This window comes from Pocillopora damicornis, chromosome 9 (assembly GCF_964200805.1).
Source record: "Pocillopora damicornis chromosome 9, jaPocDami1.2, whole genome shotgun sequence".
Taxonomy (NCBI): domain Eukaryota; kingdom Metazoa; phylum Cnidaria; class Anthozoa; order Scleractinia; family Pocilloporidae; genus Pocillopora; species Pocillopora damicornis.
The window spans coordinates 15,654,386-15,670,863 of NC_142678.1; the positions used below are offsets into that span (position 1 = coordinate 15,654,386).

The 16,478-nt window shown below is 38.5% G+C and overlaps 1 protein-coding gene and 1 long non-coding RNA gene across 3 annotated transcripts; one reads left to right on the forward strand and one right to left on the reverse strand.

Moving 5' to 3' along the window:
• The first annotated feature begins 3,111 nt into the window (after positions 1-3,111).
• Positions 3,112-7,211, forward strand: LOC149040371 (beta-1,4-N-acetylgalactosaminyltransferase 3-like). 2 transcript variants are annotated; one of them, XM_089182361.1, is made up of 4 exons: positions 3,112-4,443; positions 4,996-5,515; positions 5,999-6,143; positions 6,435-7,211. In XM_089182361.1, exons 1-4 carry the CDS (start codon positions 3,344-3,346, stop codon positions 6,581-6,583), a joined length of 1,914 nt encoding a protein of 637 aa, XP_089038487.1. In that variant the 5' UTR covers positions 3,112-3,343; the 3' UTR covers positions 6,584-7,211. The 2 variants fall into 2 exon arrangements, with proteins under 2 accessions (XP_089038487.1, XP_089038488.1); XM_089182362.1 differs by having other exon boundaries at positions 3,128-4,443; positions 5,999-6,130; positions 6,435-6,809.
• Positions 7,181-11,216, reverse strand: LOC149040372 (uncharacterized). The gene is made up of 3 exons (XR_016179745.1): positions 11,121-11,216; positions 8,270-8,359; positions 7,181-7,511 (listed from the first exon to the last, which is right to left on the reverse strand). It is a non-coding gene; the product is annotated as an uncharacterized LOC149040372 (long non-coding RNA).
• Positions 11,217-16,478: the final 5,262 nt, after the last annotated feature.

Here is a 16,478-nt window from a genome sequence, read left to right on the forward strand (position 1 = left end):
GTGTTAATTTTTGTATCCGCTTAAAATTTCAAAAAATCCACTAGTTTCGCGACAAAAGAAAGTTAATGCCTTCCAGGCAAATTTTAGTGAGTTCAATAACGAGCTGGTGGCAGCTTTTACGACAAATGGCTTTGAAAACTCAGTCTCCTTTCACTGCCTCACATTCTTCATTTTGCTCTGGATGCTAAAAAATAATTTTACTACATTTCCAGTGTCCTCTCAGGTGTTCTGATGTTTAGAACATACCAATAACTGTTTTATTTTTTCCAAATCAGGGCTGAAATACCCAAAGCCACTCCAATCTTTGCTTTCCATGAATCAAGGAAACATTTTAAAAGATCAAATTCTCATTAAAATGTAAAATTCTTCGGTCCATTTTAATAACTTTCGATTCTAATTCGTTACATTAACTAATTTTGGTTCCAACCTGTAGAACCCGCAAAACAGGTCGTATGACAAAGAGAAAAGTTTGCACAATCACGTCACGCAATACATCAAGTTGGTTTTGTCCAATTGATTTTGATGGTCGCTGGGAAATGTCGAGTTTGTCGCTCAAAACCGTTGTGGTTCAAAAGAGCGTAACATCATTAATAACGGAAACAAATTTGCAGAAAGGAGGGCTAGTTCATCGGGTTCCGTGTACTAAATCTCGGGAGAAACTGCAAGAATTGTGTCAGAGTGTTCAGTGTGAATGGAAACACTATAACCCATTTTAACTTGTTTTTGTGTCGTTTTAAGCGACGCGATGTCTGTTATGACCAGTTGATCTTCTTTACACTGTGCGTAGTTCATGACCTGATATTTCAACGTAAATTATCGAGAAGACGCCTTCCTGATCACCTTTGTCTAATTTGTAAGCCACGCAAGCCGGCGCAAGCGTTACGGCCGATCACATTTACGCAACGTTTTAGGACAACTCGGCATCTATTCTCCATTCAGTTGCTATGAAAACCTAAAATCCTCAACGTAGAAGATAAACGAACGAAGTTTGAACGGTCAAAAGGAGATCTTGGTCAATTTTCAGAATCGTGCAAATGATCTTTGACACGAGCGCGATTAAGCAAACACATGGATTTGCGTTGTTTTTAAGATGTTGGTGGATGGAAGCTAGAGATATACCCGCGGGTTTGAGGCAATCCGTGACCTCATTGGTGTATAAACTACGCACTGATATGCTTTTTCAGTCCGATCAACGCCTGCATTTTGAGAATTCTTTCGTACAAAGTAGTGAATTTTTGATATGCAAATTAAGGTCGAAGAGAAGGGTCTCCTCTGATCACGCTGGTATGAAAAATATTTCAGCTGAAGTTTTCATATTTTGTCTGTGAACTAACTGAATACATCTTGTAATTTGTAGAAAGATAGAATTCCGTGCGCTACATTGTTGCAGTCGCTGCGCGCTGGACAAAATCTTTGAAATTTACACTTTCGATCGCTATCCACAGGGGTGGTCTGGCCAAAAATCATTTTCGACTTGTGGCGACGCAAAAAAAGAGAATTGGAGAACAACTAAACTATTTTTGAAACATGTGTCCTAGACCCTTTTCATGGGCAAAAAAGTAAAAGAAAAATTTTTTCCGACGGGAAGTCGAGAGAACCGCTCCTAGCGAGAGCGGCACTTAAGTAGGTTTTCTTTCGCCATCACAGCTGAAAAACAGCTTAAACAACGAAAACACTGTAAAAAGCACTGCTTTTTGGTTGTCGGTTTGGAAAAAGTGGTGTTTAGAGAAGGGAATTGCCAAGGAAATCGAAAATTACGAGCCGACCCAGCTTAACACTTTGCTCGAGCGATTCAACGCCGAAATTAAAAACAAACATGGTTAAACCTCGGAAACGACGATTCCATTTCATCGAAAGTGATTCGGACACAGACTGAACAATTCTTTGAACTGTTTAGCCCGACTTTGAACTTTCTTGCACCTTAAATATGGGAAGATATCATTGCATATTATTGTTTTGATCGTACGCGGTTGTTTTGACCAAACGCACGGTTTGAATAAGTTATTTTTTGCACTTGATGCGCGCGCTTTGCTTATGTTTAATTATGATAAGCAATCTCGTATTTTTCCATGTATATTATTAACACGTAATCACATGATTTTTCTCGTGCAATTTGGAATAAACAAGCACTTGTTAATTTTTTCAAAGACCGCAAATTGCACTCGCCCTACGGGCTCGTACAATTTTGTTAGTCTTTAAAAAAATTTACTCGTGCTTATTTATTGCACTCGAAATCATGTGATTACCTATACAAACAGAAGGCAGTCACTCTTAATTTGTTTACCTCATCATCCAGTCCCTAAACTTTTCGCTGAAGTGTTTTCACCTCTTTTGAAAGCTGAGAAAGGCTGGCTTTCTCTCGAGCGAACTCCTCCTGCAAGTTTTTCTTTGCCTTCGTGTATTGCCCGACAGCAAAGCGGTTATATTGCTTTCGCTTGAGAGGTATATCACTAGTGTTGAAGGTTCAGAAAGTAAGTCTTAATCATTTGAGTACCGGTCTCTTCGTGCCAGAGTCTGACACAAACCACTCATAAAAAAAGCAATATTTCTGAAAAAGTAAAGCGAAATCCCCAAAACGAAAAACATACGTTTCTTACCGAAGGTTTGTAGTTTCCATTTTCGCAGCATACTACTTTTAATTCATTCCGCGCTTTCCCAGACAGCAACGCGAGCTCTTTATCAATATCAATCAAAAGGGAATATCGGTGACTAGACTATTTGTTTACAAAACAAACAGCTGCAGTCATACGATGAGGACAACTGTATGTCTTGCAAATTTTTCCCTTTCTATATTTAGGAAAAATTTGCAAGACATACAGTTGTCCTCATCGTATGACTGCAGCTGTTTGTTTTGTAAACAAATAGTCTAGTCACCGATATTCCCTTTTATTAAATTATTGATTACTTTAATAGCAATCATTCATTCTACATAATTAATTTTTATTTCTTACCTATTACTCATTACTTATACATGTAAATTATGTCAATTTTTTATGGCACATTTGCATTTAAACGAGCTATTCGCTCATATGCGATATGTGGTTAAATAAAGTTACTTACTTACTTACTTACTTACTTATACACCGTTCCAAACTAGTTCCCAGGGCTATCAGTTATGACAACAGCCAGACCACCATCGGCGACATAGCACGACCAAAAATTGCCGACAGCTGACCCTTGGTATTTAGATACTCGAGTAGAACTGACAATACTTGCATATCGGAGCTTTAGGAACTTTGTGACGAATTCTTCCACGAGCATTTAACGCCAACATTACCCGCTTTTGCGATCGTTTGCTGGTTTATATTTGCTTCCGGGTCAGCATAAAACTGAGCGAGAAAGCATGACGACCCGTCGATTCTTCCGCTTCATTGTCTTCGTAAAAGTTAATTTCTGCTTTCGATTTCGAAAAAGATTGAAGGTCATACTCTCCGCTTTAATGCTCTGTTCAATCTGCTTTTATATCTTCAGTACGTTGTACCATTCACAAACGTATGACGCTGTTCATGTTGCGGTAAAAAATGATGCAGTGACCGCTACAAACGGCACACCACCTGTCATCGCAGCTGTGGGTGCTCTAAATATTCACGTATGGCGAGAGGTTTGTGGCTCAAGCATCCAAAATCTGCGTCAACATTTGCTTTTTCCGCATTACCCTGACGAAATGTTCATGAAGCTCAATATGCTTAGGTTTCAAATTATCGACAATACCATCGATTATGGCCAACGGATTTTTGGCTTCCTCCATCCTCCTCACAGCGACGAGTACAACTTCGCCATAGCCTCTGATGACGAGTCAGAGTTATGGCTCAGTCCTAACGATGATCCGAAGGAGAAACAGTTAATTGCGCGTGTTTTTAAAGAAGGAGTAAGTGCGTGGACGGAAAAGGATGAACTTCGTAAATATCCCGGACAAATCTCAGAACATCTAATGCTCTCTGGAGACAGAAAATACTACATAGAAGTTGTGCATAAGCAAGGAGTTGCTCTTGGCTTTGTACAAGTTTATTGGAAGCGTCGCAATGATACCAATTTCTACCTTATCAGTTCAGAGTACTTATCGTCCCATGCAAACGATGTTATGATTACCAAAGCAAAAGATGTTTTGCATAGTTTGCTTTCAGAGAGCTATCGTCAAGATCTTGACCTGAAATCTAAATTAACAGATCATAAACGCTTACAATTTCAATCACTTCCGTTGCTCCCAAAAGATAGTTATCTTCCCTTGTGTGATTTCCAGTCCGGCTCTTTGTCAAACGGAGGAAAAGTTTATCGTTATCAAGGCCGCAAAGTGGTGCAGTTATCCAGCGTCTACCCTACTGATGATAGCAGTGCACTGACTGATAAAAATTTGCGGAACTGGCCTAACAAAATTGCTGACAGGGAAACAATTCATGCAGTCACGGAAGAGATAATTACGTCGCTAAACCACAAAACCTCAAAGTAAGTTGACCTAAAAATTAAACTATCAACAATATGGCAAATGCCAAAACATTCGTGAACTAATGCGAATGCGCTACGTAACGATTAAAGTCTATTAGGAAGAAAAACGGTATAAAAATGGGCCACGATTCGCACGGATTGCAAATGACGAACAGCACTCACAAAGACCCACAAACCGTGACTAGCGTCTTTCAAAACTCATGCTTAGTGGAATGCAATCATGATTATCGTCATTCTTCTGCTATTAATCATGTTTGTAGACCATTACTATGATACGCTATGCTGAAATGTCAGCAAAGTAATATATTTTGCTGGGTAACCATTCGGGCTGAGTTTGGAACTAATGCTTTAAGGCCAGAGCCAATCACATGTATCAAAGAGGTGTGTGTATGTCATTCATTAACTGGCTTAATTTCGATTTCCCAAGTTACTCCCTCCATCTTGGGAGAGGAAAAAAATTCTTGGAAACCAAGGTTGTTTTAGAGATACACATTACATCCAATGACGTCCATTACACTATCAAACTGATATCATTCTTTGATCTACTTCCAGGAAATATTTTCTGAAGAGAATTCACAAGGTTTTAAACATCCCAGATCCAGTTCATGGCGATCTTTATTCTGTAGATCTTGAGCTCGGTTTACAAGACGTCAATCAATCATTTCGTTTATCAGAGCATGTGTTTGGTAAGGATGCCAACCACAACTTGTGTTTTCCTCGAGGTATGAGCTGGAACAATAAAGCTAAGGTGTATTTTATTCTCTCTGTCAAGGAACAAGGAAGATGGGTGTATCATTTTATTAACGAAATCACAATAGCCAGCTCTTTAACGGGCGATACGAACTTTCATGTCATTGTTGTTGACTTTGAAAGCGAGGATATTGACATGACAAAGGCATTTAACACCACTCTTCTTCAAAACAAACACACGATTATTCCATTAAAAGGGAAATTTTACAAGACGCTGGCTTTGAACAAAGCTGTTGAGCATATTCCAAGTATACATGACATTTTGTTTCTGTTTGATCTCCATATCGACGTTCCGCAGGACATATTGGACAGCGTTCGTAAGGTGAGTTTGATTTGAGTAATGATTATTTACTCGTTAATCTATATATTTGCTTAGTATTTATGTTATAGATCAATCTCGCGAGCTTTATTGTGTCGTGCGGATATCCATTGGTGTGCTATGAACTGACACTAGTAAACCTTTATACAGGTGCTTGCCTTTAGATTGGTTGTGCCATTTGATGCTTGATTACAAGTAGTCCCTGCTATTCAGCGAAGTCCGTCACGCGAGTAAAAAAAATTAGTTAGAGCGCCCGAGAGAACCCTAGGAGTTCGTGGGCCTCACTCCAAGGTTCCGCGTGGCGCGCTATCGTATTGTGCGCCGATGTTTTAACTCGCGCGACGGACGTCGCCGAAAGGGAGGGACTGCTCTAGTCTATCTGATGTAAGCACATTTCACCAATCTTTTTTTATTTACATTGATTTAATCATAATTTGTTTCTACGGTCCTCATTTCTAGCTTTCATAATAATTCTTTGTCTTGCAGAACACCGTCGAAGGACATCTTGTTTACGCTCCCATTGTAGGCCGGTTACATTGTGGCAGTACGTATGTAGATCATAAAGGTTATTGGGAAATAGAAGGATTTGGCTTAATGAGCATTTATAAATCAGACTGGGTGAGGTTCAGAGGTAAAAAAAAACATCAGTTTTCAGTTGACGCTTCTTTAAAAAATACTGATTATAATTTCATCAGTTCCTAGAACTGACATGCAATATGCACAATTTAACTACTCGATTTTCATTCAGTTGCATAGCAAAAAATACAACTACCTTAAACTTAGCTCTAAAAAAAATTGAAAGTCAGTAATCTCTAAAAGGTTACATTTAAAATTGTGAATATCTGTAGTTAACGGAAATTTTTTTTTCCAATAGTAAACTGAAACCTCCTAAATCTTATGTAGGCATATGTATTCTCTATAGGAATGAACACCGAGGACTACAAATACAAATGGGGTGGAGAGGACTGGGACTTACTCGACCGTGTTATCAATGCTGAGTTAAAAGTTGTTCGAATAAAGCACCCGGGTCTATACCATCATTATCATACAAAACACAAAATTTGGAATTAACATACGCCGTGCAAGTTACTCCAATAACTAACTCCCGTTCTGTCAACCCTTATGAAAGCACATGTTCAATATGCTTGAAAGCGTGCCGTGCGGGAGCCAAGGTAACTGGGTCTACTACACGAGATCGAAGCTTGCCAGGGGACTCCCCAGAGTAAGAAAGAAAACAATGGTAGGAGGCCCTTTTTTCCTTTGAACCGCATCTAGGAGGAGCACCGATGGTGTCGCTGTGAGTCAAGAAGTAAAAATCCAAACAACATAAAAACTATGCCAAATGGTAGGGCATCCGGCTTTTCACTAAAATGATATTCAGGATGTAGATTATAAAGAGATACTTGGAATGTTTATGTCTTATTTGGACCATTTGAGGGCTACCAACACAGAACTGAAGTTATCTCTACCAAAACAAAGTCCTTGTAAAACTCCATATTTTAGTTATTGACTCTTCCGTTAACCTGACTCAATTGCATTGTGATCAGCTAGTTTTTGTCATCCGATAATACAACTTCAAGGGTAACTTCACTTAATAGGTTGCAAATATTTTTTAGTACGATTCTTAACGATGTAATTGCAATAATGTGAACTAAACACACAAACTACTTTTCCAAAAAATATACTGTATTTGTAGGATGAGGTTAGGGTTGGTTTTCTTTAACAATCAGTACCTTCGTTCTGGCAAAGAACGACACCAAGAAGGAGTAAGAATCCAACCGACATAAAAGCTATGCCAAATGGTAGGGCATGCGGTTTGTTACTGAAAGAACCAGGATCATCAGGAGTAGTAGGTGCAGAGTAATCAGGAGTCAGGAAATACCCTATGAGGCTTAAGCCTCCCAAAAAAATACAAAGGAGCCCAAAGAGAACACTTGGTGTTATACGTTGTTTCTTTCGTTCGTTGTCGTGGCTCTGCATCTTGACCTCGAAATTAAATCTGTTGAGATGAAAAGCTCTTATCAGTCCTGCTATATGATATCATTGCTGCTGACAAGGGATGTCAGAGAGTTCGTACAACAAATGTGGATCTTGGTCAATTCTAGCTAAGAGAAAAACATTTGCGAAACCGTCGGATTCCGCGCACCGATGAAATCCGAAAGTTTGAGATTCGACTCCGCCTGGAGAATCAGAACTTATCATTCGTCCCACGCTCATGACAAGACAAAAGATATCACTTTCTCTACATCTTTACCGTTCTCAAAATCTATTATCTCTCTTATTCTATTTACACATAATTTTACCCACTTTCAAACACCACATTTGAGCGCAAAGATCGCTGCTTCTGAATGTGTAAGCTTCCTTTCTCGCGTCAATGGTATTTAATTTGTCGATTGACACCTAAATCCCAGCAAGTTACTGTGACCGTTTGCTGATGCTCATTTAAAATCCTGAATGGAAAGAGGCGTCAAAAATTGAAAGTAAATCGCCTTTATATTAGCCTACAATGCAGGCGTCTTGTTGGGGCGAGTTAACGTTACAAGCTCACGATCGTTTATTTGAGGTGAGGACCGGGGAAAAGTGAGGACTTATATTGCCCTACCCGTCCAATGTTTTGACCGTCGTTCACCCCCTAGGACAATTTTAATTCTCTCCCATTCTTTCCCTGCACTCGCTCTCACACTCACTCGCCAAACTTACGCCATATCAACGAGCCACTTATTCTGTTGCATGAAGAAAAAAGCGATCACTCCTTACCTTCAGCTAAACAGTGCGGGTATTACAAATCAACAATTAGATCAGGAGCTGTTCAGTTGCAGTTTCTTTCTCTCTGTTCAAAGTTACAGGCTGGGAAAAAAAGAATAAACGAATAAATGATTAAATAAATGAACTAAGCCAGGATAAAAGTAAAATAATTCCCTTTTACTGTTCCCCCTGAATTTTGCGAATGCTTGGGTAGAACGCAGCTATGAAAATGATAACGGTCGAAGAAGAAGCGTTGTAAAAGCTTTTAAGTTTTACTCAGAAATAAAGATTTGAAGAGACAAAAATTGCTGACTTCCTTCGCAATAAAAACTTGCAGATCAAGTTTCTCGGTCGGGGCGGAACGCAGAATCATGTGTCATCATTGGTGTTTAAAACTTGGGAGTCATGACTGATTATGAATTAAGAAAAGAAGTTTAAAAAATTAATCCTGAATACTTAAAAAAAAAAAAGATTGTTAATGAATCATAAATCGTTAGGCTAATAACGAATCTTGGAGGTCGATAAATGGTTCTCTTCCCAATTCTTGGGTTTAGTTAGAGATTGCCCGCCATCCGAAAACTGTCACGGGATGAAAAGCTAAAATTTAGGACAAAAATGACGTAAAACTGCTTCGAGTCAAAAGCTACAGTCAAAGAAGAACTAGACTTGTTTTTAAAAGCGAAATACGAACGAATTCTTACATATTGAATAATTATTTACTCTTAAGTAAACAAGTTTTAAAAAAATGTTTAAAACTTATCGTAACTGTGGGACCAGGTACAAAACAACACAAACACTTCAGTTACAGTACTAGCCAGAAAGACTTAGATCTCACCACGGTAGTGACGATAGGTGCCGAAATCTCACTCTAAGTTTACCTTGGTTTTTTTTATGAAACAATGACACTTTACCCCTGGAGGGAGGGGGGGGGGGGCTGTTAAATGAATTCAGGCTCATAAGACCTAACCATGTCAGGAGTCCACTATATATTTCGTTGGTTCATCAAAGTGCACTTTCTGTTAGTAGCAGTGGACTGGTAATAGAAAGCTACCTGTTTAAAAGAGTAGTAATGCATTTTCAGGATTTGGCATCGGTGAGGGCTCTCACTAGCTTAACCCTTAAACCCTCAAGATCTGATTTTTAATTATTTTTTAATTCTCCCCTCTGGCTGCTATACATTCCCCTTTAAACTGGCAACAAGAATATGGTGTCCAATCAAGATTAAAACTTCTGGTTGATAAGTTTGATAAGCTGGATAATGTATGAAAATGAAAGGAACACAATTTGGCTGGGGGGGGGGGGGGAGGGGGCGAAATTTCAACAAACCAATTATCAAAGTTCACATGCCCCAGGGTTTCACTAGGGAGGGAGGGATGTTAAAGCTTCAAATTGATAGATGCATTAAATCTTATTACTTTCTCATTTCTTCCATCACATTAAATTCAATTTGGTCATCATTATCCTCCATTGCTTTGTACTGTTTTATCGTCAATTTATAAGCATATCAAATATAACTTGAAACATTGTCTTGTCTATTGTTATTGTGCATATGGTTTAATTGTAGTACACCACAAGCCAGTGGAAGGACATGGCATGGCAAAGGAGTTGAGATAGTTCTCACTACTCAACATTTTTTTTTTTAAATTGAATAACAAGAGATACCATCTTGAGGTAACCCCAAGGAGCCTTGATTTTTCAAGCACTAATTTTGTTAAGCTATAGCCAAATACCTGATTAAAATTGTACAATAATATCATTATTTTCAATCTTTGTAGCCGTTTCCTCCAGATTTACTCAATAGAATATGGAAAATGGTTTGAAATTCAGTCAGATTTATCGGCTTATCGAGTCTTACTTGAGTTTAAGGCAATACCTTACCCCACCCCCGCTTAAAGAGTCACCTTGCTCGCTCTACCCGCGTAGAACAGTAAATGTGGTTCCATAGTAAACAGTTATTGAGGCAGTTGATCCGACGACCTTTCATTTTACTTTAACCTGAAGCATGTTTTTTACCTCTCTAGAGTTTTCTAGAAATAAAATAGACGTAATGGGCCTTTTGCTTACAAAGAAAGGTTATTAACAAACAAACAAACAACATACTTTATTGACTTTCCCCAAGGGGGCTTTTCGAAGACAATGTTATAAGAATAATCCTATTACAATTAAAAATCCTATTTACAATTAAAGATGTTTTAAAATCTGAATGTTCTAAAAGAAAATGAAAGCATACAAATATATAAAATTACAACTCTGTGTGTACACGGTGTTACCGCCTTGGATTGGTCGATTTTTGGTCGGGTCCAGCGAAATTGTTGTTTGTTTGTTTGTTACCGCCTTCCTCACTCAACGGACGTCAGCTCCTGACTACGAGATATCTTAGCAAGGTAACGCACATTTTGAGCTAATTTTTTCGGTTTCGTGCAACGACGGTTTTCTTCTTTTTTTTCCAATACAGAAACGTTCGGTTCAGAAGTGCTGTGGTTTCACGTATGGCAACAGATTGTGACGAGTATCGATTGTCAACTACGTACGTGTGCATTTTGTTATTTTGGAGAACTCAACATTGCTCTTGTTAGGAGGTGGAGACCTTCTGATTTCAAGCACTCATCTTTTGTATTAAATCGAGATCTTTGTTATTGGGGATATGCTTGAATGAGGTACTTGAAAACGTAAGAACTGAAAGGTAATTTACGACATAAACTACCAATATGAACGATTAGAAAAACTACACGTAACATATGCTACTGCGGTGCAATCATTCGTGTACAAGCTTACGCGGAAGTACTATTTTAGAATTGAATTAAATCACGCACAAACTTAATCCGAAAGCATACAAATAGAAGTTACATAAGCGAAATCATACCTCTTTTCTTCGGTTAAGATTTCTGATATTGTACAGTCTTATTTCAAGCAAGTTTCTTAGCTTCGATTTGGCGTCCGTGAACAACTAGGAATGTATGAAGAATACAGCTATTTCAATTTACGTTGTCGGATCAAAGCTTCAAGGGTACGGGATAAGACCGAAAGGCGGTATGGGTAGATTAGAATTAATTTTAGGCTTTCGGGGTTGTCGGCGCGAGATGGACATGGAGGCTGAAAATACAATTAGTATTGCCTTGCGCGTCTTAACAAAGAGCAACAAGAACAGATTAAGATCCCATATTCCCCTTCGGTCTTGTCTTGTAGGCTTGAGGCTTTGATCCGACAACGTAAATTGAAATAGCTGTATGCATGTGTAAAGGGTTAGCCCTTAAACTCCCATGAGTGACCAAGACAGAATTTCTCCTTACAATAATATCATTACAATACCAACCAGATACGTGACAAGAATAAAGAAAAATATCAATTGGGGGATAATTGATTAATTCAATACCAAATGTTCCAAACTAACATAACAAGATTTATATGGCAGACAGTAATGAGATCTTGGGAGTTAAAGGGTTAAAAACTTGACTCAAAACGGAAATAACGTAATTAACAATCATAGAATCATAGCTAATCATTACAATGCTGATAACATTTTTGGAATTTCGAGATTGATATCAAATGTAATTGTCCTAGAAAATGTCCATAGCCTCCTATGCGGGATCATTACAAATTCTAGACGGGTAGCAAAGTCTTGTATGGAAATACCATCATAATGTAGTCATCTTCTGATATACCTCCATCAAGCTCTTGGAGATAGTGGAAAACAAAAGGATATTTCAGATGTCGGATTTCGCTTCACTTTAGTTTATGATTGAGTTCAAATGTAACAAAGATTTTTTACTGATAGAAATTACCTGAAAGAAGCTTACTCTGCAGGAGCAGATATTTTTATTTCACAATTTTTTTGCGGCAAATTAATTTGACCACCTAGATGTTAGCAAGCATTTGTTAAGAATTTTTAACAGTTCAATCTCTGTGTGCTGGTTTTGACTTTGGATAGCTGGAATATTTTACCAGAAATGCATGCACAGGCGAAGAGGGGCAACCTTTAACCTTTCACTGTAACAAGTTGGTAGGATTTTACTGTGGGTTTGTCCCACTATTGAATTCCCAATACAGGTTATGGTTTGCCGTCATGGTGATTAACATTTTGAAAACAGAATTGAAATCATTTGTCTTACAAAGTGGTCACTTTAGACATGGATTGTGATGTTTCGACAGTATACTGCTACGAGCAGCATTGTGCATATTATTGGAACTGGAGTCCCCAGATAAAGTTTACCACCGAAAAAGGAGTAGTTTAAGCTAAATATAACTAGAAGTTTATCTAAGTATTAACTATTAAGTCACAAACCCAGTTTTCCTTAATAATCTCGCCATCATTCAACAGATTACAACCAAATTGAAGACAAATGTTTAAGTCAGAGAATGAGTGTTCCATCGCACTGGGGTTCTAAAGGTCTACAATAACCTTCGGTTTGCAGTAAGCTTTGTTGATAAACATTGAGAAGAAGTAATCGATCGACAAACTTGACGGGAGCAACTGGAATCCTTGGAAAGTTCAATTGACCAAAGGACTCTGGGGCTTTGTAGATGGTTGTGAAGATGGTGGGGGGGGGGGGGGACAGGGGGGTCAGAGTCTCCCGCTTCCCGTGTACGTTCTCCCGCCTCCCGTACTTTTGTGCCCCTTTGCCTCCCGACTCCCGCCCTTCATTGTATTGCTCCCGTCTTCAGGTTAATCAAGACGATCAGAAACCCGGGTTTAACTTTCAAACTGTGCCAAAACGTAACATTCTTGTTCATTTTCTGGTCTTTGTTTTGGCGGGGGGATTATTGGGTCCCAATGAAAGTTGTTACAGGTCATGACCTATGACGTAATCGAATTGAAGGGATTTCCAAATTCACCGGAATAAATGCTGTTTTTTCAGCCCTAGTACAAATTTACTTTCTCCTGCTTCCAAATTTTCTTTTGAGCATTGGTGGATGTTAAATGGAAATTTCAAAACTTTGCTCGATGAATGTTTTTGACTGAATAATACCCAGTAATAAACAACAAACTATCGCCTTCTTTATTTTTGCTCCCGCCGCCCGCCCTCATATAGATCCCGCTTCCCGCTTCCCGCCCCCTGTTCTCTCGCCTCCTTAGGCCTCCTGCAATTGTAAGTGCCTTAATCAAAATTCAATTCTTTACCACCTGTAAATAAGGCTATGTCGTCTATGCCACTCAACTCCTTTTGATTATTCACAAAAGTTCTAAAGCAGAAAGATATACCAAATTCTGCGCTGTCACTGGCCACCCTAGCAGCACTCTCTTGCCAAATATGACTGTCTTTCATCAGAAGTTTCGGAAAAACGGAATTAATCCTTTAACTCTCAGATATGATTAACATATAACCTCTCCCTGAAATATCCATACATTATCCAACAAATAGGTAATAAGAATACACAAACTAATCAGGCAGAAGATATTATCTTGATCTAACAACAAATTCTCATAACTAATTAACAAGATAATGTGTAGTAGCAAGAATGGAGAATTGGCAATCAGATCCTGGAAATTAAAGGGTTAAAAGAAATACGGAAGGAATAGGAAAGAATCTCTTATTGGTAAATTTTTTTTCACTCTTAGACAAAAGAACCCGCGAAAATATTAGAAACATTTAAGAGGGGTCGTGTAGGATTGCTTTTTCGCAGTATTTGCCAGTTCAATACCCGGAAAATACTGGACCAGCAAAGACTAATTCGATTTGTTAATTTTTATTATTTGCGCGCTGGACAAGTTAGCTGTGTGTTATAGGTTGATGTGATACAGGCTTTTCCCCCTGCACGTACTCTACTTACCCTGGATATCAATTTGGCCTTCATGGAAAGTGTGTGGGTGTGTGGTTGTTCTGCCAACGGTCAGGAAAAATTAATTTTGTTTAAAAAAGAATTACTTATCATTTATTTCGAAGATAACCCAAAACCGTTTATGCGAGATCAGTTTAGCCCGCAAGTCTGGTGCCAAAATATGCGGCGCAAACTGATTAACATGTAAATCGTCCGGGAAGTCCGTTGTCCTACTCCAAGGTCAAGCTCTAATCCAAAAAGTAAATAAATCTAAAGAGTGTATACAGGTTAAGTCAGTTACCGACAAGTGACTTGGAAAGATCATACGAAGAAACAAACACAAGTATTTGGCTTAAATAATTAACTTTTATGTTAACAAGTTGAAAGTCGATTCCTCGGGGAGTGAATCAACTCTTTAACTCCCAGAAGTGATTAACATGTACCTTATGTCTATAATAATACAAATAAATTATACAGCAAACACGTAATGAGAATACTTAAACCTATTAAGTATAATTTTTTGTCTTGATCGAAACCAAATTCCCATAGCTAATTTACTACAGGAAACGAGTAGCAACTAAAGGGAAGAAATGACAAGTAGGTCTTGGGATTTAAAGGATTAAAGGTTTAGAACTTCAGTAAATTGATCCCATAACTTGACAGGAAAACAAATATTAAAATCAATTTTCAGCTGTCCTGCGCTTTCTTTGAAATTCAAAATGGTAGTGGGACCTGGTACAAAACAAAACAAACACTTCAGTTACAGTACCGGCCAAAAAGTCTTTAATCATGCCACAGCAGTGACGATGGATACCGAAATTTCAGTCTAGGTTTACCTAGTTTTTCTAATGATTTTTGTATTTTTGACGGTGATGATGTTGTGATAACCAGCCAAGTGCTAGAATGCCCCACTGGAACTGAATGGGGTAATAATGGATTAGCTAAAAAGTTAAAGAGGGGTGGGCTGGTTAAATCATCGGATTGAGGGACCATATCAGTTGCATGAAAAAAGGGGCGGGCCACGAATAACCATGCAATACAACAGGGGAGGGTAGGTCACCAATGAAACGTGCTTCTTGCGATTCGTGCGGGAAGCGTGTTATCGACAGTATATTTTTTAATGCGCTGAATACAAACTTTTAAGATAGTTTTCTTTTCATTTTTCTATTCCTTGGGGGGTCCAGTTCTTGATAAATCAGCACTAGCATTTTCTAAAATCAGGAACAGCAGAACACTGTTTGAAAAGCTGCAGAAACTTTAATCAATACAGAGGCCCCATTAGGGGAGGTTTGAACATTCCCTATCCTATTAATTTTCGGCCTAAATATCCCAAATCTTGTTCTCTCCGGTGGTTTGTATCCCAGTAATTTTAGGTTGATATCCCAGAATGTCTATTTGAAATATCCCAAATTTAGACATAGTTTGATGCTACTCTGGTTTAAAGATTTAATGCATGTAACCCAGAAGTTACAATTCATAGACCCAACGTTTCGTCATTCCTGTCTAGCTAGTGCCTTCATCAGGGGTGATCTAAACGCTCCAGCAAGAAATCCCTTTATACGCTCACTAATTAGCTGCCCCTTTTTCTGTGGAAGTTTAAATAGGCGTCAGGAAGTGAGCCGTCATCATCGCGATTTAAAGGAGCGTGGGCGGAGTTGATATGCCAGGCTTTCAAACAAAGACGCTGGTGGTAACGCCGATTAGTGGTGATAATTTTTGCCAAACCTTAGGATCCTGTTACGAAAGAACAACGAACGGACGCTATTTATTCTATTCCGTGCAATGACTGTGATAACGAGTATATCGGACAGACCAAACGTCAGTTTGGTACACGTTTGAAAGAGCATCAAAAAGCGGTCTTAATTCTTTTGCAATAAAGAAAATTCAGCTTTATCGGAGCAAACATACCTAACCAACCACACAATTAGGTGGGATAAGTCTAAAAATATCACCACTAATCTTCACCCCTGATGAAGGCACTGGACAGGAGTGTCGAAACGTTGGGTCTATGGATTGTAACTTCTCGGCTACATTCATTAAATCTTTAAACCAGAGTAGCATCAAACTATGTCTGATTGTCCACCTGGTTGACATGTGAACTTTGATATATCCCAAATTAATTTGTTCCTTAAGTGTCCCATATCCCTAAAATTTTTTACCCAAATATCCCGTATCCTGATAACCCCTACCAGCGCCTCATTAAATACTGACTGTCTTCCAGTAACCCTTGTCCTAATTTTGAATTCTAGCTTCAACTGTGTGTGTGTAACTCATCAGCCAGATCCTACCATTTAACTGTAACTTAAGTGTTAAAATTGCTTGGCTGTGGAAGATCTGGGCATGAGACTACTGTGCATGTACTTAACTTCCAAAATGGACAATTACACAAATTTCAAACAGCAAATAAAGTGTTATTTGAATTTTGGTTTCATGAAATCTTGCCAGAACAAGAAATAGTTTATCT

Excerpts from the sequence above, each read along its gene's own strand:
- LOC149040371 (XM_089182361.1), top strand. The coding sequence starts at position 3,344 with ATGACGACCCGTCGATTCTTCCGCTTCATTGTCTTCGTAAAAGTTAAT. Across the intron at positions 4,444-4,995 it reads CTAAACCACAAAACCTCAAA|GAAATATTTTCTGAAGAGAA; the intron begins GTAAGTTGACCT and ends ATCTACTTCCAG. Across the intron at positions 6,144-6,434 it reads AGACTGGGTGAGGTTCAGAG|GAATGAACACCGAGGACTAC; the intron begins GTAAAAAAAAAC and ends TATTCTCTATAG.